Source organism: Saprolegnia diclina (genome assembly GCF_000281045.1).
Source record: "Saprolegnia diclina VS20 unplaced genomic scaffold supercont1.30, whole genome shotgun sequence".
In the NCBI taxonomy this organism is placed as follows: Eukaryota; Oomycota; class Saprolegniomycetes; order Saprolegniales; family Saprolegniaceae; genus Saprolegnia; species Saprolegnia diclina.
In genome coordinates, this window is record NW_008246097.1 from 380018 (window position 1) to 404181 (window position 24164).

At 60.2% G+C, this 24164-nt stretch overlaps 11 protein-coding genes across 12 annotated transcripts; 8 read left to right on the top strand and 3 right to left on the bottom strand.

Moving 5' to 3' along the window:
• The first annotated feature begins 16 nt into the window (after window positions 1-16).
• On the top strand, window positions 17-2873 carry SDRG_09492 (hypothetical protein). Its single transcript, XM_008615430.1, has 8 exons — window positions 17-169; window positions 217-276; window positions 317-598; window positions 646-954; window positions 1002-1776; window positions 1817-2114; window positions 2160-2596; window positions 2638-2873. The coding sequence occupies exons 1-8, from the start codon at window positions 105-107 to the stop codon at window positions 2797-2799; spliced, it is 2388 nt and encodes a 795-aa protein (XP_008613652.1). The 5' UTR covers window positions 17-104; the 3' UTR covers window positions 2800-2873.
• A 12-nt stretch (window positions 2874-2885) lies between these two features.
• On the bottom strand, window positions 2886-3599 carry SDRG_09493 (hypothetical protein; the record flags this gene model as incomplete). Its single annotated transcript, XM_008615431.1, has 1 exon — window positions 2886-3599. The coding sequence occupies one exon, from the start codon at window positions 3597-3599 to the stop codon at window positions 2886-2888; it is 714 nt and encodes a 237-aa protein (XP_008613653.1).
• Window positions 3600-4101: 502 nt separating this feature from the next.
• On the top strand, window positions 4102-4882 carry SDRG_09494. Of its 2 annotated transcripts, XM_008615433.1 has the most exons (3): window positions 4102-4124; window positions 4174-4308; window positions 4356-4882. In XM_008615433.1, exons 2-3 carry the CDS (start codon window positions 4177-4179, stop codon window positions 4824-4826), a joined length of 603 nt encoding a protein of 200 aa, XP_008613655.1. In that variant the 5' UTR covers window positions 4102-4124; window positions 4174-4176; the 3' UTR covers window positions 4827-4882. The 2 variants fall into 2 exon arrangements, with proteins under 2 accessions (XP_008613655.1, XP_008613654.1); XM_008615432.1 differs by having other exon boundaries at window positions 4102-4308.
• A 238-nt stretch (window positions 4883-5120) lies between these two features.
• Window positions 5121-6538, top strand: SDRG_09495 (hypothetical protein). The gene is made up of 8 exons (XM_008615434.1): window positions 5121-5235; window positions 5284-5346; window positions 5389-5492; window positions 5532-5814; window positions 5859-5930; window positions 5980-6082; window positions 6132-6278; window positions 6324-6538. Exons 1-8 carry the CDS (start codon window positions 5185-5187, stop codon window positions 6452-6454), a joined length of 954 nt encoding a protein of 317 aa, XP_008613656.1. The 5' UTR covers window positions 5121-5184; the 3' UTR covers window positions 6455-6538.
• Window positions 6472-10380, bottom strand: SDRG_09496 (hypothetical protein). Its single transcript, XM_008615435.1, has 10 exons — window positions 10133-10380; window positions 9900-10081; window positions 9386-9856; window positions 8964-9337; window positions 8534-8914; window positions 8013-8486; window positions 7840-7968; window positions 7648-7769; window positions 6975-7602; window positions 6472-6920 (listed from the first exon to the last, which is right to left on the bottom strand). Exons 1-10 carry the CDS (start codon window positions 10357-10359, stop codon window positions 6525-6527), a joined length of 3384 nt encoding a protein of 1127 aa, XP_008613657.1. The 5' UTR covers window positions 10360-10380; the 3' UTR covers window positions 6472-6524.
• A 747-nt stretch (window positions 10381-11127) lies between these two features.
• Window positions 11128-12149, top strand: SDRG_09497 (hypothetical protein). The gene is made up of 2 exons (XM_008615436.1): window positions 11128-11403; window positions 11445-12149. Exons 1-2 carry the CDS (start codon window positions 11139-11141, stop codon window positions 12110-12112), a joined length of 933 nt encoding a protein of 310 aa, XP_008613658.1. The 5' UTR covers window positions 11128-11138; the 3' UTR covers window positions 12113-12149.
• A 368-nt stretch (window positions 12150-12517) lies between these two features.
• SDRG_09498 (hypothetical protein) lies at window positions 12518-13617 on the top strand. Its single transcript, XM_008615437.1, has 2 exons — window positions 12518-12854; window positions 12896-13617. Exons 1-2 carry the CDS (start codon window positions 12584-12586, stop codon window positions 13525-13527), a joined length of 903 nt encoding a protein of 300 aa, XP_008613659.1. The 5' UTR covers window positions 12518-12583; the 3' UTR covers window positions 13528-13617.
• A 38-nt stretch (window positions 13618-13655) lies between these two features.
• Window positions 13656-16188, bottom strand: SDRG_09499 (AGC protein kinase). The gene is made up of 2 exons (XM_008615438.1): window positions 13968-16188; window positions 13656-13919 (listed from the first exon to the last, which is right to left on the bottom strand). Exons 1-2 carry the CDS (start codon window positions 16153-16155, stop codon window positions 13711-13713), a joined length of 2397 nt encoding a protein of 798 aa, XP_008613660.1. The 5' UTR covers window positions 16156-16188; the 3' UTR covers window positions 13656-13710.
• Window positions 16189-16816: 628 nt separating this feature from the next.
• SDRG_09500 (hypothetical protein) lies at window positions 16817-20644 on the top strand. The gene is made up of 7 exons (XM_008615439.1): window positions 16817-16936; window positions 16985-17413; window positions 17455-17565; window positions 17614-17802; window positions 17853-20036; window positions 20081-20158; window positions 20207-20644. Exons 1-7 carry the CDS (start codon window positions 16850-16852, stop codon window positions 20459-20461), a joined length of 3333 nt encoding a protein of 1110 aa, XP_008613661.1. The 5' UTR covers window positions 16817-16849; the 3' UTR covers window positions 20462-20644.
• A 357-nt stretch (window positions 20645-21001) lies between these two features.
• On the top strand, window positions 21002-23048 carry SDRG_09501 (hypothetical protein). Its single transcript, XM_008615440.1, has 8 exons — window positions 21002-21493; window positions 21552-21772; window positions 21823-21986; window positions 22029-22110; window positions 22159-22285; window positions 22331-22479; window positions 22524-22756; window positions 22808-23048. The coding sequence occupies exons 1-8, from the start codon at window positions 21024-21026 to the stop codon at window positions 22928-22930; spliced, it is 1569 nt and encodes a 522-aa protein (XP_008613662.1). The 5' UTR covers window positions 21002-21023; the 3' UTR covers window positions 22931-23048.
• A 16-nt stretch (window positions 23049-23064) lies between these two features.
• SDRG_09502 (hypothetical protein) lies at window positions 23065-24123 on the top strand (the record flags this gene model as incomplete). The annotated part of the gene is made up of 2 exons (XM_008615441.1): window positions 23065-24058; window positions 24105-24123. Exons 1-2 carry the CDS (start codon window positions 23091-23093, stop codon window positions 24121-24123), a joined length of 987 nt encoding a protein of 328 aa, XP_008613663.1. The 5' UTR covers window positions 23065-23090.
• Window positions 24124-24164: the final 41 nt, after the last annotated feature.

Below are 24164 nucleotides of genomic sequence, written 5' to 3' on the forward strand. Positions count from 1 at the left end.
GTTCACATTGCACCTTCCGACGTGCGTGTCTCTTGTGCAACGAGGGAGTTGCCTCCTTCCGTATCCGGTTGACGTCGACGGTGTATCTTGCTCGACGCTCGACGATGCAGCCCGTGTGCTTGATCCGCCAAGGCGCGGAAGGCCTCGAGATCGTGCCCGAGGGCGAAGCGTAGGCCACTACACAACACTGGCTATCGCATGACGCGCTCTGCGTAGGCTGCTGCAGTCGCTGCAGCTGGAGCCGCTCGCGGTTGTGTGCCTTGCTGGCCAATACCGGTACGCCCGCCGCCCGTCGCCGCCGCTCACGCATGGCTAGCACGGGCAAGAGCTTCTTCTTGAACCAAATGCGCCAAACGAGCGAGATGGCCGGGTTCGTCGTGGGCCCTACGACCGAGTCGTGCACGCGTGGCATCTGGATCTGGGACGCCAACGTCCGCAACAGTCGCGGCGAGAAGGTACTTCTCATGGACACGGAGGGCATTGCGTCGACCGACAATGACGAGTCGTACGACGCCAAGATTTTCTCGCTCGGACTCCTCTTGAGCTCTGTCTTTGTCTTCAACACCATGGGTGTCATTGACGAAGGCGCGATTGACCGGTGCGTCGCCGCCTCCTCCTTGCACGCGCATCGTACCTTGTCTCTAGCCTCTTCCTCGTCTCGGAGCTCACCAAGCACGTGTGCATCTCGCACAATCCGACCAATGACGCCTCCAAGATGCTCCACGACACTGACGATGATTTTGGCCCGTCCGAAGCCGAACTCGCCAAGCACTTTCCTCCGTTTGTTTGGCTCTTGCGCGACTTCCTTCTCGACATGCAAGAGAACGGCGTCGCGCTCTCGCCCAAGACGTACCTCGAAAGGTCCCTCGAGCCGCGGGACGGCGCGTCGCGCCGCACGGACGAGCGCAACCGCATCCGCGCTTCGATCCGAACCCTCTTTGCGCAGCGCGAGTGGTGCGTCGTTGGCTTCATCTCCATTCTTACAGTGCAGTACGGTGTAGCATGACACTGGTGCGGCCGGCGACGAACGAAGACCAGCTCCGGCACGCGAGTACGCTCACGAACGCCGACCTCCGGCCCGAGTTTGTCTCGCAAATGGCGGCCATCCGAGCGCGGCTCTTGGCGCTCGCGTCGCCCAAACGACTTTGTGGCCAAGCGGTGGACGGGCCGCAGCTGTGCCACCTCGTACGTGCCTACATCACCACGATGAACTCGGGTGCCGTGCCCGACATCAAGGCGGCATGGGAGTATGTGAGCGACGCGACGTGCGAGACGGCCATGCAGCGCGCGCTCGACGAGTACCACTGCGTCATGGCCAGTACACTGGGCGACAGCTTGCGTCAAGAACACTTCGAGTCGACGTTCAAGTTGGCCCAGGAGAAGGCGCTCTCTGTCTACAAGCGTATCTCGGTCGATGGCGACGCCCGCAAGCGATGCTTTCAGAGCCTCAAGACAGCAATCACGGCCGACCGCACGGCGCAAATCGCGTCGCTGCAGGCAAAATCCCGAGCGCTCTGCGATGGCGTCCTGGCCTCTGCCGCCGCCACCCTGCTCGACGCCGATGCAGGAGATGCCACGACGACGTGGCGGTCCCGGTTAGCACCACTCTTGGCGGCGTACGATGACCAGGCCGACGGCGCCGCCAAGAACAAGGCGCTGCTGGCCTTTCTCAAAGACGGTGTCTGGTCATTTGTCGATGCTGCGGCCGTGCGGCACGACGCTGCCCACGCCGCCACGCTGCAGGCGACGATCGCCGCCGCCGAGAGCCGTGAGCGCGTACGATGACCCTGCAGACCTCGTCCTGAGATGGAAATAGGCGCTCGAGGCGACCCAGCGACAGCTCGAGACGCAGGTGCACACGCTGGAGCTTGACAACGTGCGCGCGACCAGCGCCGCCGCCAACGTGCAAGACAAGCTCGAGGCATCGACCGCGAGCAATGTGGAACTGCGCAGCGCGCTCGAGGCGACGCAGACGCAGGTCGAAGCGCTGTCGGCCAAAGAAGCGGCGCTCCGCGTCGAGCTGGATGCGCTGCAGCAGACGCACACGGCAGTGAGCGTCGAGCTGGCGCAGCTGGGCGCGCAGTTGGCGCAGACCACGTCGGCACTTGACCAAGGTAGGCTCGTCAACACACCGCACAGTTGAGATTGCTGCTGTCTAGTGCAAGCCGACCGCGACAGCATCCGAGAGGCCTTGAGCCAAGAGCTGAGCGACGAGCGCAAGGGCCGCACAAGTGAGCGTGAGGCGGCGATAGCCGAGATGGCCAAGCAGGCCGGCGAGCTGCACACGGCCCAGCGGGCGCTCAAGAACGCGGCGACCGAGCACGAGTCGCTCTCGCGGGACCTCTCGGTGCTACAGAAGGAGAAGGACATGCTACGGCACAAGGTCGACCTCGTGACGTCCGCGCTAGCAACCGCGGAAGCGACGCTGACCGCCACGACCGCCGAACACGCTGACGCGGCGACAATGTTGCAGCGGTACCAGAGGCGCGTCGAGCGGCTCGAGACGCAACTGGGCGACCTGGCCACCAACGGCCAGGTCGCGCTCGCGCTCGAGCAGGTGGTGTGGACGGTCGCCAAGCAGGCCGACATTGACAAGGTGTGCAACGATGAGGAGAGTGACGCTGAGGATGCGCGTAGGCGGTGCAAGTGGTGGCCGAAGAGAAGGCGGCGCTCGTCGAGCGACTGGGCGACCTGCACCTCAAGATCTCGTCGCTGCCCGACTTTTACCAGCGCCAAGTGTTTTGCGCGGCCGAGCCTGCGCCCGACTTCTTTGAGGCGCTCACGTCCTTTCTCTCGTAAGCGATGGAAGAAGACACGTTCTTGATGTAGTCGCACGCTGTATTGGGGTTGCGGGTATATAGAAAGCTGCTGGATACCATATTGGCTTAGCGCCGGTCGCGCGAACGGCTGCGACGGCGGTCGTCCGACGCGCCGTAGCCACGATCGCGGTCCGACGTCGAGCCGTAGCCGCGATCACGGTCCGAGGACGAGACACCATAGCCACGATCACGGTCAGACGACGAGACGCCGTAGCCGCGATCACGGTCCGACGTCGAGCCATAGCCACGGCTGCGGTCGGACCCACGGTCACGCGAGTCGCGGCGGCTGGAGCCACGTTCACGGCTCCGTCTGTCCCGGCGGTCGCGCGAGTCGTGGCGGCTGCTGCGTTCCTGGCTGCGGCGGCGGTCATCGTGGCGGCTCGAGCGCGAGGATTCGTACCGGTCCGACCGCGACTCGTCGCGCCGCCGATCCAAACGCTCGGACGGCGCGTGGCGGCTCTCATCGCCACGCGAGTGGTTGCTGCGCTCGTCAGTGTGCTCGGGCTTGGATGCGCTGCGCTCGTCGCGTGCATCGCGTGCATCACGGGCATCACGGGCATCACGGGCATCACGCGACGAGGTGTGCCCATGGTCGCGAGCAGTATCCCGCGACGAGGTGTGCCCATGGTCGCGGCCACGGCGGCTGTCGGCGTCGTCGAACTGGCCCTTGACGGCTTCGACAGGCTTGATCGCAGCAGCGGCCGCAGCAGCAACGCTGCTGGTCGGGTTGGTCATCCATGCAGGGAGCGTCGCCGCCTTGCCTCGTCCACGTCCGGCCATCTTCACCACAAAACTCAAACTCCCTTGGACCTGTCCTTCAAACTAGGTTTAACCTTCTACCACATGGCGTTAAACGTCAAATCGTTGGGAACGCGTTAAACTACAGAAGCAACTCAATCAAAGTGGCCGAGGACACTGGATCAAGGTGTAGCCTCTCAAGTTTCATCGTGCGCGCATCCTTCTCTCGACGCAAGCTGAGCGCTCACGATAAACGCAGCCTGTTTAGCCTGTACCTTGGCTACCTCGCTCCCACGTCTAGAGTAGCACAAACTGCCTCGTTGAGCTCTATTCCCAAGTACATGTAGGTGCGACCATAGAGGACTCCCGAGCGCATACCAGTACAACTGCTGAAGAAAGCGGTTCACCACGCCCCGCAACAGCGTACAAGCAACACCTCAGCGACCCCTTCACCACGTGGCATGGTGTTTAAACACGTTAAACCTCTGCCGCCGCGCCGATTGGTCGGCTCAACTATCCCACCGAGAGCCAATCATATTAAAGCGGCAGAGTGCAAGTGTCGAGATCGTACGCAGCCGCCTGTCTACCTCCGAGCTCATCGACGTGCTAAACGTAGACAATGAGTGGAGCTGGCCGCAAGAGTGGGTACCGCAAGGGCGTGACCCAGGACGTCCTTTACGGCGAGCCCGAGCCGGTGGCCGGCGAGTTAATCGTGCAGGTCAAGTCGCTTCGTGGTGGCAACCTCTTCGAGGTATTCGTACCTGGCAGGCGCTGCGATGGCCTCTGAGCTGTGCGTAGGTCGAGACACCGACGGGCGACAAAGGCCTCGCGATGTTGCCGACCAAGTACCGCAAGCTCATCTGGATCCGCCGAGGCGACTTTCTCATTGTCTCGGGCGCGGACGACGCCAAGAAGGGCGCCGTCAACTTTTCGGTCGAGCACATTTTGTACAAGGACCAGATCAAGAACCTCAAGGCCAAGGACCTCTGGCCCGATGTCTTTGTCGAAGACGAGACCAAGCGCGAGTACGACGAGTCGCTGAGCGCGCTCGCCGACAAGGTCGCCGACGTCTCGCAGGGCAACGGCAAGGTCGACAAGTTTGGCAACACGATCGAAGGCGCAATGGGCGACGAGAGCGACGAGGACGACGACGACTCGGAGAGCGACGACGACCACCCGGACGACCTCATGTTTGTGAACCGCAACCGCATGGGCGGGCACTACGCGCACGTCGAAGACAGTGACGAGAGCAGCAGCGACGAGGAGTAGAGCGCTTTGCCTCGTTTGTTAATATATCTACGCTACGTCCTTTCGACTACTTGCCAGCTCCAGCCAGTACCATCGAAAGACAAAGTCGCGATCGACGACGTTGACGCGTCACACGTCAAGCGGCGTATCGTGATCGTGAAGAAAAAGTACAAGAGGATGACGCTGTCGTTGTGCGACGGTCCTTGGCTGTTGACGCAGCGACCGCTTCGTCGATGCAACGAATAGCCAGCAACGGGCAGCTACACGACCGAGCACGACATGCCAGGCTGCGCGGTGCATATTTTGCCCTTGGAAACCGACTTCTCACGCACTAATTAAGGCGTAGCGTTTCACCTCCGCGCCGCGTAGACAGGCAGCGATGCTCGCGACCAAGGCACGACCAAGCGTGCCCTCCAAGTCCAAGTGGCAGGTGCGTTCCCCGGCGTCGAGTCCGGTCGCATAAAGGACACTGCTGTAGTCGAGCACACACGTTGCGCCCAAACCGCTTGTGACCAAGCACCACGGCCTCGATCTGCGCAAGGTCTCTTGCCCTACCCCGTGCCACTTGACGCAATGTATGTAGAAGCCCGTCACGCGGCGCGACTCTGCGCCGCGCAGCAGCAACAACGAGCCGGAAAAGTCGCCGCGCCAAGCCCCAGCATCGACGGGCTCAACGACACCCCTTCGGTACGCCCTTACGTCTCGCGGTCGCCAACGCATTCGTAGACGGTGTCGGTCGGCGTCGGCGATTCGGCAAAAGATCATCGACGCCAGCGACTTTAGCAGCAACAACCATACGAGCCACCTCGGAAACAAGGCCACGGTCGTGGACCTCGGCCATTTGCCGCCGCCCGCCTCGGTCGAGACCTACAAGTATGCCAAGAAGACGGGCCTCGCCTCGCAAAAGACGTACGCGTCTGTGACCCGTCGACACAAGTTTGCACGGTCGTCCGCGACCGTCTTGGAAATGGAACTGGCCGAACGCCTCTGCGAGCTCGATATGACGCACGTACGCTGCAGTGTATCCGAAGACGGTACCCACACCCCGTGTAGGGGCCCGCAAAGCAGCGCGCGCGGCTCCAAGTGGCCCGGGACCTCTTTGATGAAGTCATCTTGCAGGACCGCGTCCGTTCACATGAGCTTGATCACAACCACAACGTCACATTGGGTGTAGACGTACGCGGGCATTTTGCTCAAGATTCGCACCGAGTTCAACAAGCATTTCGACGCGCCGACGTCGTCGGTCGAGCAGTTCGACGACGGAAGCCCTCCCTTGGGTCGGCTTTTACTGCCGGCCGTGGATGCGTATGCAGAAAGCCTCTGTAGATGTCTACCTCGCACGAACTGAAAACCAAGCGCTCAAGCAACTCTGCACCGAGCTCCAGAGCGAAGTCGACCAGCTACGGCACGAGCTGCTCTTCCAGCCGCTCGGCAAAGGCGGAGTCGCTTCGATGCCGGATGACCATGAAGACGGTAGCCACCCGTGCTGCGTGACGCCTTCATGGTCCTTTGCGCTAGACGATGTGTCGCTCGTACTGCCCGAGACGACAACGATGACCTACTGTGTACCGCGGACCGTGCCAAAACTCAACTTTGCTGCGTTGAGTCCGTACCAAGACGACGACGACGACGGCGGCTACGAGGCGTAGCCACCAGCCACCTTGTACAGCAGTAGAAAAACGCACACATTATGGACAAAATACATAGCACTTGGCAGCCTTAGTGCGGCGGAAGCACGTGTTGCAGGACGTCGCGCAGCTGGCCGTCGGAAACCGACTGTAGCATGGCTCGAAGGAGCGCGACTTGTTCTTCCTGGAGGGCCACGCTCCGCTGATGGAGGCTCCCGAGGCGCCAGAGACTGAGCAAGACAAGCAAGTAGGCCAGCAGCGCAAGGCCCCACACCAGTCGCCCTTCGGGCAGGACCATCTTGGTTGCCACCGGTGGCGTCGTCTTGGGCACTTCAGCGGCAACGGGCGGCACCACGGCACTCGGTGCCTTCGTCGGGGGCGTTGCCTTGGCCGTGGTCGTGGCGGTCGTCTTCTTGTAGGCTTCCATCGCCTTGACTGCCCAGAGCTTCATGGTTTCCTTCGACTCGGATGCGGTCGCGCCCTCAATCTACGTGTAAACGTGTTAGCCAGGGCTAGGGTCAGCTCGTTGCGAGACACACACCTGCTTCTTGAGCCACGTGCTCTTGACCCAAAAGAGGCGCACGCCGGTGCGGAGTCGAGTATCGCCGTTGGGCTGCGGCGTAAAGAGCCAGCGACTCTCGGCGCGGAAGTAGTCGTGGTACGGCGCGTCGGCAACCGTCGCCGTGACGCTGACCACGAGGCCGACGCCGTCCTCAAACGAGAGACGCTGCTCCTGCGACGTCGGGATCGCGCTCGGTCCCACCATGTACTTCTTGTTGTGGGTATACGTGACAGTGCGCACCTTTTGGAACGTTTCCTGACGCTTGAACGCCGTGTACTGCACCGGGCCCGGCGACCACTCGCCGACGCTCACGTTGGTCTCGCCTGTTGCCTTCAGCAGCGCGTCCAGATAGGCGGCGGGTCCCCAGAGCGCCTTGTTCACATAAGCCAATGGCAGCGAGAGCACTTCGTCCATGACCACGTCATAGTCTTGCGATAGGATCGTCTCTTGCTCGGCAATGTCCAGACTCACTTGCGTCTCCGACCCCTCCGAGTTTGAGGCGGTGCTGTCGTCGTCGTCTGGCGTGCCGTCGTCCGAGGGCGTCAAGATGGCTTGCATTTGCTGCTGAATCTGCCGCAGCTGACCGACTGACTGCATGCATTCGTCGCTACAGACCGATAAGGTCGACTTAAGCGAGGTTCGAAGCGTGTACCGGTAGAGAAACGACGCAAAAAAGAAGCGACCTTGCGTCGCCGTTGTGAGCTCGAGGGCATTGGGCACCACGATCGCCGTGTTCTTGCGCTCCATGTGCGTAATCTCCGTGAGCGGCAGCACCTACACAACAGGTGGTATCAATTGTTAGTCAAATCGTATCTTGATACTATCTTGATACAAAAATACATACCACAAACGCGTCGCGCCAGCCCGTAAAGCAGAGGTGCGTCTGCGAGAGGTACAGTCGACCTTGACACGGAAAGTTGTTGAGGTACAGGGCACACGAAAAGCTCGCGACGACTTGCTCGGACGCGGGTAGCTACCATGTACTCGTACATATCCAAAGGGACAACATGTACGTACGTTGAAGACGCGCTGAAACTCAGCCGAGCCCATCGCAAAGAGGAGCGAGTCTTTGTCGTCCTTGAGTTCGTCCTTCTTGTCCAAAATCGCGTCGGCGTCGCTTGCGTTCGAGTCTTCCGTCTCGTCAATGGTCCGCGCGAGGTTCGAGTTGCTCGGTGTCGCCACGAGCTTGGGCTTGGCCGTTGACGTGTGGCGGCGAAGTTGCTCGAGCAGGAGGGGCGACGTCGAGAGCTGCGGCACCAAGCTTGGTCCTTCGGTCGTCGGCGGCGACGCGTCGACCACGTGTTGGATAAATTCTTGAATGTCGGCAGTTGCCGAGAGCTGGTCGACGTCAGTGACGATGGCTTGTGACGCGTGCTTCAAGCCCAAAACGAGGTGGTCGTGCGCCTTGACGAGCGACCGCAATGAGCTCTTCTTGACATCGAGACGGTATTTTTCATTCTTCGTGTACCCCGAGAGGACGCGCTGGAGCTCCTACAGGCCACGCATCAATATCAACTTGATACCTTGCTACAGTGTACCTCGCGAAACGTATCGGCTTTGTCAAGCAGTGCGGCCGCACTTGCGTCGACTTGGGCCGAGAGATCCGTAATCTCGTCGCGAAGCTGGTCGACCTTCCAGCCGAGCTTGCGCTCTCGCTCCGACGGACTGTCGGCGAGCCCCAGGTGGTGCAGCATATCTTCCTTGTCCACGTTGACGGTCTGCGTCGTCTGGTTGGCCTCGAGCTCCTTGCGCTTCGTCTCGAGTCGCGTCAGCAGTCGCCAGTGCGCTTGTCGCTCGGCCAAGATCGTCCCGTAGAGTCGCCCGAGGTCCGCGTCCAGCGCTGTCTTGGTCTCGTCATACTCGTTCTTCATCGTGCCAAGACTCAAGAGCACGGGCTCGGCGAGGAGCGACCCAAATTCCTACGACGCGTAATTGAAACATTGATACAATGAAACAATGGAGGCGTACGCGATGAAGGTACGCGACCCGCTGCAGCTGAGCGACGACCGCGGTCCACGCGGCGCTCAACGTCGCACCTTCGTCGGCCACCACCGGGTTCGATGACGCAAAGAGCCCTGTCTCGATTTTCTCGTTGGGCGTTGGCCCGTGGATACTCGAGAGCTTGTCGAGCGCTTGGACAAAGGTTTCTTCAGCGGATATGTACTCGACAAGCGTGTTGAGCATCGCGTGGGTGCAGATGACGCCTTGGTCGCTCATGCTCTGAACGCCGGTGACGAGGTCTGCCAGTCGAGTGCTCTCCGGGTCGAGGAGCCACGCCGTTTCGGCCGTGAGCTCGGGGGACTGGAGCCCGAGTCCTTGCACGAGTCCCTCCTCAATGTCATCTAAGGATACGACGTGAGGACTTCTGTAGAGACATGGAGACACAATACCGAGCACATCGATCGACTGGATGGCCGCCTGCATGTCGGCGATGACCGCCTCAATCTTCTTGAGCGTCCCGAGCCGCGCCTTTTCCGTGCGCAAAAGCAGATCTTTAATGTACTCGATGCGCTGCTCCTCGGTAACCTCAAAGGCCCGGAGGTTGTCCTTCAAGCTGCGCTCGTACGTGGTGCGCTGCGAAGCGAGCGCCTCCACTGCGCGCGTGTACGCGGCCTCGGCAGCGACGATGTCGTCCATGGCGGCCGCGATCTTGGTGCGCTGGCGGTCCTGCGACGTGAACGCAAGGTGCTTGGTCGAATCCCACACTTTGGTAAAGATATCCGACGACTTGTCGCCGTCCGGCTTGCGGTTCAGTGACGCGAGGAGCTCGAGCGCGTCGGCGCACTTCTTGTCGTAGCGCTCCTTGGTCTTGTTGGCCTTGGTGGCGTAGTCTTGGTATCGGCTCTTGATTTTGAGGCCCTCTAGTTCGACTAAATAAGACGAGTACGAGGTCGGAGAGCGAACCGGACGTGAGCCGCTGGATCTGCGTGTCTTGCTGCAGCGTGCACGCCTTGATGCCAGCGACGATGCTCGTCGTGTGCTTGCTTGCAAAGTCCACGTGCTCGGCCGAGATGGACGCCATCGCCTTGTGCACGGCTGCCCACACTGACGCCACTTGTTTCGCCCAGTCCTCCGACTTGGGGCTCCTATGCGCCGTCTTAGCCTTGCATTCGAGATGTCAAGCAAGTGGGTTGTACTGTTGGATCTTGCCGAGCTGCTTGCTGTAGAGCATCTCAAAGTTGGCGCGATCTTGAAGGAAGAGCGACATGGCTTGGCACGTCTGGACGCCGTTCTTGCCCTTGGCGCACACGGCCGGGAAGGCCTCAAAGAGATGCACGTCGTACGCGAGTGGCTCTGGCTTGGGCGACGTCGCGGCGGCGGCCATCGCGCTGTCGACGGGAACGACCTCGGCTCCGGCTTGCATGGGCCAGAATGGAAATAGCGCTCGTTTGTGGGTTTGCACTTCGAACTTCGAGGACACTCCCTGCATTTCAGGGCGTGCCACGTGTCGTCGGGGCGTTTGCACGCAACGGCGTCAAGTCTTTTATCTAGCCATTTGTATGTAAAGTGGCCCCTAAAACAATGCGTACGAGCGAGATGAGAGGGAGTTGCCCATCTTGCCGCGGCTGAAACGCGACCGTTGGCGACTACATGCGGCATATGCCACCTCGTATATTCCAACATCGTAGCTTCGAACTTCGATAGGACAGCAACGACGTGATCTCGAGTGCGAACCAAGGGCGCGCGGGATAGTTCAACTGAAGAATTCCCTGATTGGTCTTGAAATCTGAAGTTTCAAGACCACGGACAGGACCAGCGAGAGAAGTGAAGCAAACGCATTTGAGTCCCTCAGCTCCTTCAACAACCCGACCCAAGAGATGTGTTCCGCCAAGTACACTGCAGCCTTGCGAGTAACAAGCGTGGTACCGGTGGTTCGACGTCTCCACTCTCCATTGCCGGCTGGGATCGGGGCGTCGATAGTGGCCTTCTTCAGCGTGCTAGCTAAAATACCCTACGCGACCCTGCGTCGATACCTTGCTCCGATAAGATTTGACAGCTTATTTGACTAACGTTAGGGCGTTTTCAGAAGACCCACTTCAACAACTGGGGCGTTTTCGCGCATTTTCATTGGCTAGCGATTCCGGTAGTAGCCAATCACGTCGTTGTTGCAAGATTGTTGTTGTCGCGCAATCTCATTCATCAATGGCACCACCCGTGGTCTCGTTGGATGCGCGCTGGGCTCAGCTCCAAGACCTCCTACCACCCGAGATCCAGGGTCCTCTAGGCGCCTTTGTCGACGACGTCACCTCGGCGCTGCGTGAGCTGCAGTGTGAGAGACCCAAGGCGCCGACCAAGATCGTCACGCTCAACGTCGGTGGCACGCGCTTTGCGACTTCACGGGAGAACCTGTTGCGGTTCGAGGACAGCTACTTCCATACGATGCTCCAATGGCCGCCCAACGACGACGGTACGAGAGGCTCACCGCGCTCGTCTCTGATCTCTGACCAGGCGAGTATTTTCTCGATGTCGAGCCCAGTTTGTTTGTGGCCATCATGACGTACCTTCGGACGGGGAAGCTCTCGGTCAAGAGCATTCCAGAGGACGCACGAGCCGACTTTCGCGACCTCTTGGACTACTTTCAGCTCAACGAGCCAGTAGCGTCGGCGTGGGATCCCCACCATTGCCACGTATCCGCCGTATTGAGCCAGAGCGCCACCGTCGTCGCCAAGCTCCGTGGCAACCTGACGTGGAGCGGCGTCGTGGCGACAACGCCCTCGAGTCGCTTTTGCGTTGCGGTCAATGCCGTCTCGTTCTTTGAGGTGGGCTACAGCACGCGCGACGCTATCCACGAAACGGGCACAGACGCCCACGGATATGTCCTCCATGTTGACGTGCGCGCTAGCTTCAAGATCAACATGGTGCATCTGGCCCTCAAGGCGTTTCCAAGAGATGCCGCCCATCCACTGCCTGTCGTGCACTGTTCGACGCTGACGACCACCGCCCAAGATGTGGTCATCGCCGTCACACGCGACATGGACGCGCGGTGCCTCTTCTTTGACGTCGACGGCGTGCGCGTCGACGAGCACTTTTCCGACGTGGCCGAGACGACCGAGCTTGTGCCGTTTGTGCGGCTCTGGTATGCCAAACAGCGCATCGAGCTCGTGCCGTTTTCGTAACCTTTTTCGATTGAACAAGCATATCATGTACGACCTCTTTTAGAATGAGATAGTTCTATGGTGCCCATGACGTGGCGGCCTGTTTGCGCAAGATCAACCTTGGAGCCGAGAAGACACGCAACGTAAGAGTGGTAGTTTCCTCTTTGGGAACGTCCGACCATGTACCCAAGGGAAAATAAGAACAAGTTCGTATTTCCCTTGTACCGGACGCACTTGGTGTTCCAGTGCGCTCGAGTGCGGCGCAGAGACGTCAAAGGAGAAGTTGCAGTCGCAGCGCAAAAGGGCGCTGAGCTGCAAACTCTGCTTGTGAAGGGCGCCTTGGTCTCCGCAGATGTGAGTTACAGAGACGCGGTGCCCAGACGCGCGTGCCCAGATTCCACTGCCCAGATTTACAAACGTCAACAACTCCAACGTAGCACACCCTGCGTTTTACACTTTTCTTTAACGGACCGTGGAGCTTCAACGTGGCAAATGCCATTCCCAGAGTCGACGACAAGCGATGCGTTCGAGGCGCGATGGGCTGAGCTCCGTACGCTCCTTTCGTCAGAGGTGCTAGGTCCATTTGACACTTGTGCCACTGACGTCGCCTCTGCGCTTCGCGACATGCAGCGCTCGAGAGCGCCCACCAAGATCGTCACGCTCAACGTCGGTGGCACGCGCTTTGCAACGTTCCACGAGACGCTGTTGCGCTTCGAGGGCAGCTACTTCCACGCGTTGCTCCAGTGGCCACCCACTGAGAACGGTACTGGAGATATCGTTTCCATTGTTTTCAGCATTCCGTAGGCGAGTACTTTCTGGACTTTGACCCGGCCTTGTTTGCGCCCATCATGACGTACCTTCGCAGCGGTCACCTGCCTCTCGATAGCCTCGCGGGCGGCGCGCGAGATGACTTTTTCGAGCTTTACGACTACCTCCAGCTGCCACCACTGGCGGCGTGGGATCCCACCCACTGCCACGACGACGTCCTTTTGAGTGCGGGCGACACGGTCCTGGCCAAGCAACGAGGATTTAATGCATTTGTCGGCGCCGTCGCGGTCACGCCATTGCGACGCTTTTGCGTTTCGGATAACAGCGTCTTCGTCGAGGTCGGCTACTGCCCCCGCGACTCCTCGCGCAAGGCAGACGCCACTGTCCATGGGTACGTCCTCTCGATCGAGATTGACAGCGCTGGCGAGATCCACGCTGTGCTCAAGGCCTACCCCGCTGAGGCCGCGCAGCCGCTGCCACCGATATTCGTCCCGCCCTTCAAGGCGACGACGTCCGCGACAACTGTCGTCGTGACGCGCGACGACGAGAGCATTTCTTTTGAAGTCAACGGCGTTCTGCTAAACCAACGCTTTAGCGACGTCCCGAGCGCGCTCTATCCAATGACACGGCTCTGGAACGTCCAGCAGCCCCCTGCCATCTCCGCGTAGACGCCACTTTGTACACAGTATTTGTCTTTGAGGTGACCGACAGCTCTACCCGGTTAATAATATGATTGGCATCTCTCGTGGTATCCCGAGGTCCACTCGCTCCCTATTCATGGAGGAAGAAAACAACCGGCCACAGACTCCGCGTGCAAATGCATTTATGAAATGGAACTATCGCGGCTGGTTCTAAAAGTCGGCAAAGTAGTCTTCGCCGTTGTACTTGACAATCTTGCCAGCCTTGGGAAAGTGACCAAACTGACTCAAGTCCAGTGCATCCTTAATTGGCGGCGTGTACGGCGCCGTGAGCGTCTGGGTTCGAAGCGCCGTCCAATCAAAGCACGCGGTCGAGAACCACGGATGCAGCATCACGTCGTTCATGCCACCGGGCAGTGATCCTATTCCCCACGATCAATTTCTTCTCATACCTTTCAGACAAATCGTACCCAAGCGCAGACGCGGGTTGGGCTCGAGTAGTTTCGAGATGAGGTCCTTTGCCTCCGGGTCAAAGCCGTGGGGGAAGCGGAGCGTCGACGGCGCGTGCAGGACATTCCACACGACTTGGAGGTCGTCGTGGCAGTCCGAGTAAAACGGCGTGTGGCCCACGAGGAGCTCGTAGATGAGACAGCCGAGCGCCCAGTGGTCGACCGCGATCCCATGGCCTTTCTGCAGCAAGATCTCGGGCGCCATGTATTCTTGCGTGCCGCAGACCGTAAATGTCTTTTCACAGAGCGCGCCTTGCTTGAAGAACGGAATGTGCTTGGCAAAGCCAAAGTCGACCATCTTGAGGTAGCCTTTATCGTCGAGCATGAGGTTCTCGGGCTTGAGGTCGCGGTACGCGACGTTGATCGTCTGGAGGTATCGGAAGACCTCGACGACCGTCGCCGCATAAAAGCGCGCGGTTGGCACGTCAAAGCCACCGGTGCTGCCTTTTGGAAGGTAAAACGACTTTTCGTAGAGCAAGCTCCAGAGCTCGCCGCCTTGCACGAGCTCGAGCACCATGTAGAGCTGGTCGCGGTCGGCAAAGGTATCGACGAGGCGCAGAATGAACGGGTGGGTGCACTCGCAGATGATGCGCTTCTCGTTCAAAATGTTGAGCACTTGGTGCGTCGCGACAATGTTGTGCTTTGGCATGCACTTGAGCGCATACGTCATCCCGCTCGGCTTGTGCTTGACCATGAAGACGTGGCCAAACGTGCCAGCCCCGATCGTGTCGATCTTCTCGAGCTCGGCAAAGTCCAAGTGCTTGGACGCTGGCACTGGCGTACCGAGGATCGACGCCTGGATGAGCTCTTGGCGCTTCGCCTCATCGGCCATAACCGCGCGAAGCTTGCTCAGACAGCGCTCAAACGCCGGGCGGTCAAGGCTGAGGCACTCGACGGGCCCGGACGCAACCACGTCGGCGGCCCGCGGCTCGTTGTGCAACAGCGTGCGCTCGCCAAAGAACTCGCCAGACCGGAGCTGCAGGACCTGGACGCCGGCCTTCTGCACGGACACGACCCCTTGCTGGATGATGAAGAACGTGTTGCCGATCTCGCCTTGTCGGATGATCTTTTGGCCGTCAGTAAACGAGACTGTCCGGAACGCGAGTGCAATCAAGTCGAGCTCGGGGTCCGAGAGGTGGCTCAAGAGCGTGATGCTGCGCAGCGTGCGGAGGCGCACTTGGCGGTCGAGAAGCGTCTGCAGCGGGCCGAGGAGCTGCGTAAAGTCACGGCGCCCGAGCATATAGCATGTGGCGTTGGTCTCGGCGACGCAGTTGACCTTGCGCGGCTCGTTGGTGAGGAGCGCGCGCTCGCCAAAGTACTGACCGGCGTGCAGCGTCACGAGATGCTCGTCATGCTCGCTCGAGCAGAGAACGGAGCCCTGCACGATCATGTAGAACGTGTTGCCTTCGTCGCCTTGCCGGATGATGGATGCGCCTGCACCAAAGTACTCCATGCGGAGGACGTCGACGATCTTGCGCAGCGGCTTGTCGCCGAGGTGCTTTAAAAAGTCCACTTGCTTGAGGAAGTCGAGCCGCGCCTTCTGCGACTGCATCTCGGCGGTCGTTGCAATCTTGCGGAAGATGACGCGGTCGATTTTCCACAGCGTACACGGCGATGTTGCCTTGATCGTGGCCGCGCGCGGCGCGTTGTAGAGCAGCGCGAGCTCGCCAAAGGCCTGGCCACCGACGTAGTGGCCAACAACCTTGTCGTCGACGAGGATTTGGCACGAGCCGGCTTCAAGCACGAAGAACGCATTACCCGTGTCGCCTTGCGTGATGACCTCGTCGCCGTCGTTGTGCGTGACAAGGTCCATGACGTGTGCGACCTCGAGCAGCTGCGCGTCCTCGAGCGTCTGGAAGAGGTAGTGCGCTCGGAGCGCCTTGGAGATGATGCGGATGGCCTCGTTGCTCTTGGCGACCCGCGGAAGCAGAAGCATCTCCGACTCGGGCTCGATCGAGCGCCCGCGGATGCGCGGCCGGCGGAAGACCGACTGGCACGCATGGAGAACGCTCTTCATCGACATGACTGTCGGCGACGTCACCTTGGTCGCGGCCTCGGACGGCGCCAGCACCGAGCGCTTCCCGCCGACGCTGACTTGGATCTGCCCGGTCGTGAGGCTATTGCGGTGCTTGCGTCCGATCGAGCTCATGGGAAATTGCCAACTGCGGGAGGTTTCGCTCGCCGATCGCAATAAAATTTCGATTTTGGCCAATCCGCTGTCATTTTCATCCTGCAAATAGTGTGTGTCTATTGTTAGCCGGTGCAAGGGACGTTGGCCCACATATCGGTGAACACCCTTGGCGGACCGCTGGGTGGCCGGCAGAACGATTTGCGTGGAGCTCGCGGGTTCCCAAGTCTACTAGGCGCTCCCAGTCAGTACTCTACAGCACGCAAGAAGGATATCCAGGGCAATCAACTAACGACTTTTGTCTCTGTGACTGATACTACATCTCGGCGACCTTGACGCACAGAATGCGTCCCTGGAGATTGATCGCGTGGATGCAGCGAGTACTCGCCATTGCAATCACATAGCCACGACAGGCAACAAACCCCATAGCTGGTTTGTAACTGAGTTGGCGTTTCGGAGTGTGGTTTTCACTTATCGAGGCGCTCTCGGAACTCTCGGGGTTATGAGTGGGTGTAAGCGACTTGCAGCGATGATCTACGTATCAGAGTGCGCGTCGCTGAGCAGTTGACTGGTGGATTGCATTAGTTCGTCGTTGTCATGTAACCGCTCACACTATTTAAGGCGACCCAAATTCATTTTCAGCCAATCCCAAACGCTCTTGCATTTGATTCGCTATAAAGCCGTTTGCTGGAATTTCACCCGCGCCGACCGCCTCATGGCCAGCCTCGAGCGCTTGCTGCAGACAACGACCGATGACATTGAGGCCGTCGAGGCGCACCTCGCGCGCATGGACATGGCCGAGGTGCGAGTCTACGATGCATGCTGCCACGTGCCAAGACAATCGTTGTAGATCGAGGGTCTCGTGCGCGGCCTGCCTCGCCACGAGCACGACGACGCCGCCATGGCCTTTGTCCGCCTCGTACTCGGCTGTCCGATCGAGGGCCAGTCCCTGGCCTTGGCAGCGTACGAACAGACGGTGCCGCGTCGACGCTCCGTCGTCGATTTGCTGCTGTCGATGGTGCTCAAGAAGAAGTTGCACTACAAGTGGGTCAACGAGCTCTCGATGGTCTTCATGGTCCTCGTGGACGAGCTGCGGGACGACAAAGACACGACGTGCAGCGTCATGAGCGAGATCCAAAGCGTGCTCCAAGCCATCGTCGCCTTGCTGCATGCTGCGCTGACCAATTTTTCAACCGTCGACGAGAGGAGCTTCCAGTCGATCCTCGACAGCGTGCCGTACCTCGTCTCGCTCCTGCCACCGTCGTCCGACACCTCCCACGTACGTGCCTATCGCCATAGCGTGTGCTCAGCCTCTTGCAGCTCGTGGAACAGCTGCTTCAATTACCGTGGGCTGCACCGACCTTGCACCTCGTACTGGGCTTTGCCCGCGGCTGCACGTTTCTGACTCGCGCACACCACCACACACTGCAGGTATACTCTATTTACCCGTCTTCAACCTCACATACCATGCTTGCTCAGGCGCTCGTGCGAGCGACCATGCCCTCTCTCTCGACCCAGCTCGCCTTAGGCTTCTGGGACGACTCGATCCGGGCGTGCTACGAGCTCAGTGACGCGCACGACGACCAAACGTGGATTCAACTGTCTCGCGACATGCTGTCGTTTGCACCGCCGTCGCTGGAGCGGGACCTCGACTACCTTTTCGAGACGGTAGGGTCCCATGCCAAGAGCTTATTGAAGGGACATGGTTGACTACATAGCTGTTTCAGTACTCGCCAGTCTACGTACAGCGCTTCCACAAGGTGCTGCGGTCGTCCAGCGCCGCGTGGACGCCGCTGGACGTGCTTGTCCTGCTGCATGCGATGCACGCGACCCAGCCGCTCTTCAAGCTCGCGATTGCCAAGCCCGAGTCGGAGCACAAGCAACTCCAGAACACGCTGCAACGGCACTTGGAGGCGACCTTGGTCCTCGACCTTCGCCCGCTGCTGCGCTTCTCAAAGCACTGGAAAGCGCTCGTGCTGCTGGACGCTGCTGTGTCGTGGCTGCCGACGTCGGCCGTGATCGCGCACCACACGTTTCTCGTCGTCTTCACCGACGTGCCCGAGCTCCGCACCGAGGTCGTCAATGTGCTCCTCTCTTCGATCCATGCAACGGACCAAGCGCTGCATGTTCTTGAGACACTCGCGAAAGACCAGACGCAGCTGCTCGCGATGTGCGCGCCCCAACTCCAAGACCGGCTGGCCCACCTCTTTTCGACGTCGGTGCCCTGCGGCACGCGCCTGCTCCGTGCCCTTCTTCCGCTGACAGCCTCATCGGCGTTTGAGAGCTTTGTGATGATCTTCCTTCGCAAGCAGCTCGTGGCGCCCGTGCTCGCCAACCAAATGGCAGCCATTTCCCTGTGGTGCGACCTCTTGCAGCGGCCGACGCTCTCGCCGCGGCAGCAAGAAGACATCTTTACGTGCTTCCACGACGTGCTTCACATGCAAAGCGCAGAGCTCAAGCGACATCTGCTCGAACGACTCCCCGCGCTCCTTGCGACCACGTCGGTGGCGCCACCGGCTCACATCGAGGCAGCGTGTCGGCGGAATCTGCGCTACTTTGTCGACTTTACACCGCCCAGTACGCTCTCACTGCAGAGCGTTGTCGATGCCGACGCGGCACCGGTCTTTGCGCTCTTGCTCGACGTGCTGCCGCGTCTGAGCGCCGAGGCCGCCGCCTATGTCGACGCGCTTCGCCATGCGCTGGGACAACGCGTCTCGAGTGCGCACTGCATCGCCTACTTGACGCAGCCGCCGACGCAGTCGAGTGCTCTTCGCGCCGCCATCTACGCCACGTGCTGCGAGGTCGCGGACCATGGAAACGTCGCGCGGCTGCAGTGCACACTCCGCCGTGTGCACGGATCACTGCCACAGAACCAGCTCCTTGGTGCCCTCGAAGCCTCGAGCTGCTGCCTTCAGCACACCATGCTCGGTCTTGTGGCGCTCGAGAAGCAGGCGGCGCACTTGAGCGTCGACCAAGTCGCTGTCGCCGTGACGAGCACCGTGCGCTTGTACCCGGAGCTAGTCCAGGGCCAAGGCAGCATCCCGCTTCTCCATGACAACAATGGTGACGACGATGTGGATCTGGTCGCGACGTGCCGCCTCAAGCCGCTGAAATCGTACAAGCTCTCAGACGTCCTCGGCGCGATCTTGCGGTTGTGGGTCGCACTCGCCAAGACCAATGAGTACTTTGACTACACCGCGTTTCTTGCTACGTGGCACGTCGATGCGTGGGAGCCGGTGCTCGCGGCCTTCCACGAGCAGCTCACGCACCTCTTGGGCGGGTCGTCGCACGTCTACCTCGCGCTCGTCCTCGTCGAGTGGCTCAAGCTTCTGCACGCGCAGCTGTCGCCATCCAGCCAAGTTGACGCCGCCGACACCATGTACCTCCTCCTCTGCGAGAACGCTATTGCGTCGCCCAACCTTCTCCGAGCTGTCTTGAGTATGGGCTTTCCCAGCAACGTCCCGCTCGAACGGCTCATCGCAGTCCTCCGCGAAGCGCAAGCCCCGGACGCCGACGACCGCACCTCGACCGCGCCGACGGCCAAGCACAAGCGGCTGCGACCGGCCGTGACCCACCCACTCCTCGTCTCTGAGACGACGCGCGCGACCGCGTACGTGGTCGCGATGAAGCACGTCGAGGGCGCGCTGCAGAGCTGGTACGCGGAGCTGAGTGCGAATGGATCGCCGTCCACGCCGTGGGCCAACGTGCACGCGATGCTTTCAGAGGCGTTTGTGGCGCCGCGTCTCTCGTGGAAAGCGGCGGCCGGCGTCCTCGACAGCGTCCTTCGCGTCGGCAAGTGCGTTCTACCAGCGATCCACGGCGGCTCGGCCATCGTCGCCATCATCCGCGACCTTGTCGTGCTGCAATTGGAGCTCATTCAGGCGTGGCAGCTCTACGCCTCGGTACGAAGGAGCTCACAGTTGCGTTGATGGTGGACTCTCATTAGGCGACGGTCGACATGACCACCAAGATGGACGTCTTCTTGCTCGAGGCAACCTCGACGCTTGGGTCCGCCCTTAAAAAGGTAGCGTGCTGGAGACCGTAGAGGTGATGGCAATCGGGTTGTGAGTAGAAGCATGCGCTGGCGCGCGACGACCGGGCGATCATCGAGGAGCTCACCCAGCGCATCATGCACCACGTGCAAGCCATGTCCGAGATGACCAAGAAGCAGACGACGCAGCTCCGGCAGCAAGCACAGGAGCTGCGGACCGCCACCAAGCAGCGACGGAAGCACCTACTGCGCAGTCGCCACGAGTACATTGACGAGTGTCTCCGCGAAGAAGGCGGCGACGACGCCTTCGCCGACCTCGAAGACTTTATTGCCTAACGTACATGGCCAACGTCTGCCATGCAAAGCGATCGAGTACCACTGCGAGTAGAAGGCGAGCGAGCTACTTTAGCGAGGATGGGCATGCGTCGTGCGTCTGTCGGCGCGGCTAGCCGGTTCGTACAAGCCGTGCGGCGAGCGCAAAGGTTCGCCGCCTACGGTAATCGTATCGCACCGCTTGTGACGTCAAGTCCACACGGCGCCAGCTGGTTGCGCTCGCAGCTCGGTGGCACTCACGCCACAGAAAGCATGACGCGCCGCTTGTGTAATGGCCCATCGCAGTAGCTGGATCCGGAGATCGTGCGATGGTGGTTACCACGGCCAGGATCGCATCCCACCGAGCCTCGCCGGCTCATGGCCTCGGCTGGAGAACGACCGGCGACGCAGCGGCGCTGGCTTGGTGTTGCTGCTGCGGTCGGGGCGCTGGCGAAACGGGCTTGACTTGTGGGTGGCACATGCCGAAAGTAACGAGCGCTGTTTGCGGCGTCCTGTTACCAATTCCGTATATTAATTCTGAGAGGGTGCAATAGTACAGTAGGAGGTTTGCAGCGTCGGCAGCAGCATGCAGCAGCGCCGGACCCTCTGCGTCTCGCAGCTCCGGAGCATCTGCCTCCGCCACTTGAGCTTCACCAGCAGCACGGGCGCGAGCGACTTCTCGGCGCCCAAGATGGGCGCTACGGGCGAAAGCCTCGGCGAAGTCGAGCTGCCGGACCTCTTTGTGCGCCTCGCGGCCGGCGCCACCATTCTGTACGAGAGCGACGTGGCCAAAGAGACGCTCAACCCGACGTGGCCGCCCGTCGAGCTCGATGAGCGCCTTGGCAACACGATCTCGCCCTACGAGTGTCTCCAGGACTCGGTCTTTGAGCTCATCGTCTACCGCTACGTGAGCAGCGACCGCAAGCCATACGAGCCGCCGTATGTAAGCCTCAAGGAAGAAGACAACGAAGACGACGACGACGACGACGATAACGACAACGATACAGAGCATGGCGACGACCAGGCCAAGTCGACCGCGACCGACGAGAGCGACGGGTAGAACGCTCGCAGAATTGCCTTGCATACTCACCCACACACCATGTCCCACATGCAGGCGCCACGACATGCGAAGCTTTGAAGAAGTCCTTCGCTTTATCGTGCAGCTCGATGCGCTCGAGCCGCTGCACTGCGACTACCGCGAGCTCTACGGCCTTCCGCTCAACACTCTCATCCTCGGGTTTCAGCTCGAGAAAGACGCGGAGACGTACTTTGTACCGCGGGATACGATGCTGCATTTGGTGCAGAGCGGCGCGATGGCCGGTCGTCGGCGCAAAGGTGCCTCCGTCTCTGCGACCCACTGCGTCGTCCTCACGACATTGGAGTAGAAGGTATTGTGCGCGAGACCAAGTACGCGCTGCCAACCGCTGCGCTCCTGCTCAACACCAACATTGGTCTTTTGGCCGAGATTGAGCAGCGCAAGCGCAGTATTGAAGCCAAGCGTGAGCGCATTGCACAGCAGCTCGCGGCGCACGAAGCAGCGGCGGAAAAGGTAACGACCCATGGTGACGACGGCTCACCGCTGTGCCTGCAGGAACACCAGCGGCTGCGGCTTCAGAACCGCATCATCGCCCTGCGCAAGGAAGTGGACGAGCGCAAACAAGCGCAATCACGAGGTACACAAAGCCGACGCTATCGGGCGAGTACTCAATGTCTTTGACCAGTAAAATCAGTCGTCAAGGTCGAGAAGCAGCTGCTGCAGCTCGACGAGCGCATTCCGCGGACGCTCGTGCACCTCATGGATATTCACAACAAGGCCAATGACGAGCGCAACGGGATCTGGGAACGCCGGTGCGCCAGAGTCAGATCTGAGTTGCCACACTGAGCAAACGATAGGACCGAGGTGCTCAAGGTCGCGCACAAAATCCGGTCCAAGCAAGCCCACTTGGTCGTCCAGCTGCACGACATTTACCCGATCTCGTACGTTGGCGCGGGCGAGTATTGCATCGGCGGCATCAAGTTTATGAACGCCGACGTGGCCAACGGTATATTTGGTGTATCAAGGTATCAATTTTTGAGCATGCTGTAGGCAAAGACGACGAAATGCTCTCGACGGCGCTCGGATACATTGCCCACTTTGTATTTATGCTCGCCAAGTACCTCGACGTGAACCTACGGTATACGATCGTGCACTGCTCGTCGCGCTCGTTCATGCGCGATGACGTCAACGACCCGTACATTGAATACCCGCTCTTCAAGCGCGGTGTCGAGAAGGACCGGTTCGAGAAGGCCTGCGTCTTTCTCAAAAAGGACGTGGAACAGGTGCAACTTGACTATTCTCGGGTCGCTAGGGACTGATCACTCACTATGTAGTTGCTGCAAGCACGGGGCCTCGAGATCGTCGTCAACAGCCAGCTCCTCATCCGCCTCAAGTCGATCGTCGACGCCGAAGTCGCATGGCTCCAAGCAAATAGCAGCGCTGCATCGTCGTCCTAGTAGAGCCGACGCCACTCGACTATTTCAAATAACACTATTTCCGTGTCGTTCATTCGCAATGTACTATACCGTACCGTACACCATACATAATGCGTAATGTACAATACACGAATGTACGTACGACCGGTACAAGACACGAACCCACCACATTGCACCCGTCATGCTGGCGTGCACCTTCCGGCGTGTGCTCCTCGCCGGTGGCCTCGCGTGCATCGTGGCATGCGCTGCGCTCATCACGTATCTGGACGAATCCTCGTACTTCGCGACGTCGCTGCGCAAGTTTCGCACAAAGCGCGAGACCGAGTGGTTGCCGCACCACTTGACCAACTTTAGCCGCGCCGCCGTCCTCTTCTTGCCAGCCAGCAACGACAACGCGCGGTTCCTCTCCGAGTTTCGCTGGTTCCACCGCAGCTGGCTCGAGATGAAAAAGCACGAACCCGCGTTGTGGCGCACCGACATTGTGGTCTTTAGCGACGCGACAGTACCTTTGCTGGCGGAACTCGGGTGCACGGACTCGCCTCGCAGCTCCAACTCGGAGCCCAACAAGTGCGTCGCAGTTCAAAACTACACCAAACTCCAAAACGAAAACTTCACCTACGCCTACGCCGACTCGGTCAACGTCCTCGCTGTCGACTTGCCCGCGACCGCCAACTACGACTGGATTCTCCGCACCGACATTGACACGTTCCTCACACCAGCGTTTGCCACGTGGAAGCCCGACTCGTTCGCCGTTGGCCGTGGCGCCTACTGCGGACCCGGCACTTGCGACCGCCTCGCGCGCATCAGCCGCGACCTCAACCTGACCGAAGCTACCCAGCACAACATTGGCTCGACGTGGTATGGCCCTGCGACGACGCTCAAGGAGTGCGCCAAGCTCAGCGTCGAGACGATGATGTACCTGCGCGACCGCGAGTTTACGGACGAAGAGAAGAGCGTGGCGTACGGCGTTCAAGGCTGGCCCAAGTGGCACTACGGAGTCTTGACCATGTACAGCGGCGACATTGCGATCAACCACTGCACGCGGGCGATGGGGTTCGAAACGCGTACCGATATGCTCGACTTTCCGTCGTCGTCGTCCGAGTCGCCAATGGAGCACGCGCATCTGCACACGTGGCAGAACGACGAGCGGTTCAGCAAATTTGTGTTTCATTTCGCCGGGTACCCAAACGAGAAGCTCGCGGACTTGGACCTGAACGTGATCTCCGACTATGCAATGTACATGGCGCTCGACTCG

What these genes read in the sequence shown, in the direction of transcription:
- SDRG_09492 (XM_008615430.1), top strand. Translation starts at nt 105, where the DNA reads ATGCAGCCCGTGTGCTTGATCCGCCAAGGCGCGGAAGGCCTCGAGATC. An exon ending in TGCCTTGCTGGCCAATACCG is followed by an intron (nt 277 to 316) that starts GTACGCCCGCCG and finishes ACGCATGGCTAG; the next exon opens with CACGGGCAAGAGCTTCTTCT. An exon ending in AGCAGGCCGACATTGACAAG is followed by an intron (nt 2,597 to 2,637) that starts GTGTGCAACGAT and finishes GGATGCGCGTAG; the next exon opens with GCGGTGCAAGTGGTGGCCGA.
- SDRG_09494 (XM_008615432.1), top strand. Translation starts at nt 4,177, where the DNA reads ATGAGTGGAGCTGGCCGCAAGAGTGGGTACCGCAAGGGCGTGACCCAG. An exon ending in GTGGTGGCAACCTCTTCGAG is followed by an intron (nt 4,309 to 4,355) that starts GTATTCGTACCT and finishes AGCTGTGCGTAG; the next exon opens with GTCGAGACACCGACGGGCGA.
- SDRG_09495 (XM_008615434.1), top strand. Translation starts at nt 5,185, where the DNA reads ATGCTCGCGACCAAGGCACGACCAAGCGTGCCCTCCAAGTCCAAGTGG. An exon ending in CCTCCAAGTCCAAGTGGCAG is followed by an intron (nt 5,236 to 5,283) that starts GTGCGTTCCCCG and finishes ACACTGCTGTAG; the next exon opens with TCGAGCACACACGTTGCGCC. An exon ending in GCCGGATGACCATGAAGACG is followed by an intron (nt 6,279 to 6,323) that starts GTAGCCACCCGT and finishes CCTTTGCGCTAG; the next exon opens with ACGATGTGTCGCTCGTACTG.
- SDRG_09496 (XM_008615435.1), bottom strand. Translation starts at nt 10,359, where the DNA reads ATGCAAGCCGGAGCCGAGGTCGTTCCCGTCGACAGCGCGATGGCCGCC. An exon ending in CAGCTCGGCAAGATCCAACA is followed by an intron (nt 10,082 to 10,132) that starts GTACAACCCACT and finishes GACGGCGCATAG; the next exon opens with GAGCCCCAAGTCGGAGGACT. An exon ending in GCACGTGGCTCAAGAAGCAG is followed by an intron (nt 6,921 to 6,974) that starts GTGTGTGTCTCG and finishes GTTTACACGTAG; the next exon opens with ATTGAGGGCGCGACCGCATC.
- SDRG_09497 (XM_008615436.1), top strand. Translation starts at nt 11,139, where the DNA reads ATGGCACCACCCGTGGTCTCGTTGGATGCGCGCTGGGCTCAGCTCCAA. An exon ending in ATGGCCGCCCAACGACGACG is followed by an intron (nt 11,404 to 11,444) that starts GTACGAGAGGCT and finishes ATCTCTGACCAG; the next exon opens with GCGAGTATTTTCTCGATGTC.
- SDRG_09498 (XM_008615437.1), top strand. Translation starts at nt 12,584, where the DNA reads ATGCCATTCCCAGAGTCGACGACAAGCGATGCGTTCGAGGCGCGATGG. An exon ending in GTGGCCACCCACTGAGAACG is followed by an intron (nt 12,855 to 12,895) that starts GTACTGGAGATA and finishes AGCATTCCGTAG; the next exon opens with GCGAGTACTTTCTGGACTTT.
- SDRG_09499 (XM_008615438.1), bottom strand. Translation starts at nt 16,155, where the DNA reads ATGAGCTCGATCGGACGCAAGCACCGCAATAGCCTCACGACCGGGCAG. An exon ending in CAACCCGCGTCTGCGCTTGG is followed by an intron (nt 13,920 to 13,967) that starts GTACGATTTGTC and finishes CGTGGGGAATAG; the next exon opens with GATCACTGCCCGGTGGCATG.
- SDRG_09500 (XM_008615439.1), top strand. Translation starts at nt 16,850, where the DNA reads ATGGCCAGCCTCGAGCGCTTGCTGCAGACAACGACCGATGACATTGAG. An exon ending in CACACCACCACACACTGCAG is followed by an intron (nt 17,566 to 17,613) that starts GTATACTCTATT and finishes ATGCTTGCTCAG; the next exon opens with GCGCTCGTGCGAGCGACCAT. An exon ending in TTGGGTCCGCCCTTAAAAAG is followed by an intron (nt 20,159 to 20,206) that starts GTAGCGTGCTGG and finishes GGTTGTGAGTAG; the next exon opens with AAGCATGCGCTGGCGCGCGA.
- SDRG_09501 (XM_008615440.1), top strand. Translation starts at nt 21,024, where the DNA reads ATGCAGCAGCGCCGGACCCTCTGCGTCTCGCAGCTCCGGAGCATCTGC. An exon ending in CAAACAAGCGCAATCACGAG is followed by an intron (nt 22,111 to 22,158) that starts GTACACAAAGCC and finishes GTCTTTGACCAG; the next exon opens with TAAAATCAGTCGTCAAGGTC. An exon ending in TCAAAAAGGACGTGGAACAG is followed by an intron (nt 22,757 to 22,807) that starts GTGCAACTTGAC and finishes CTCACTATGTAG; the next exon opens with TTGCTGCAAGCACGGGGCCT.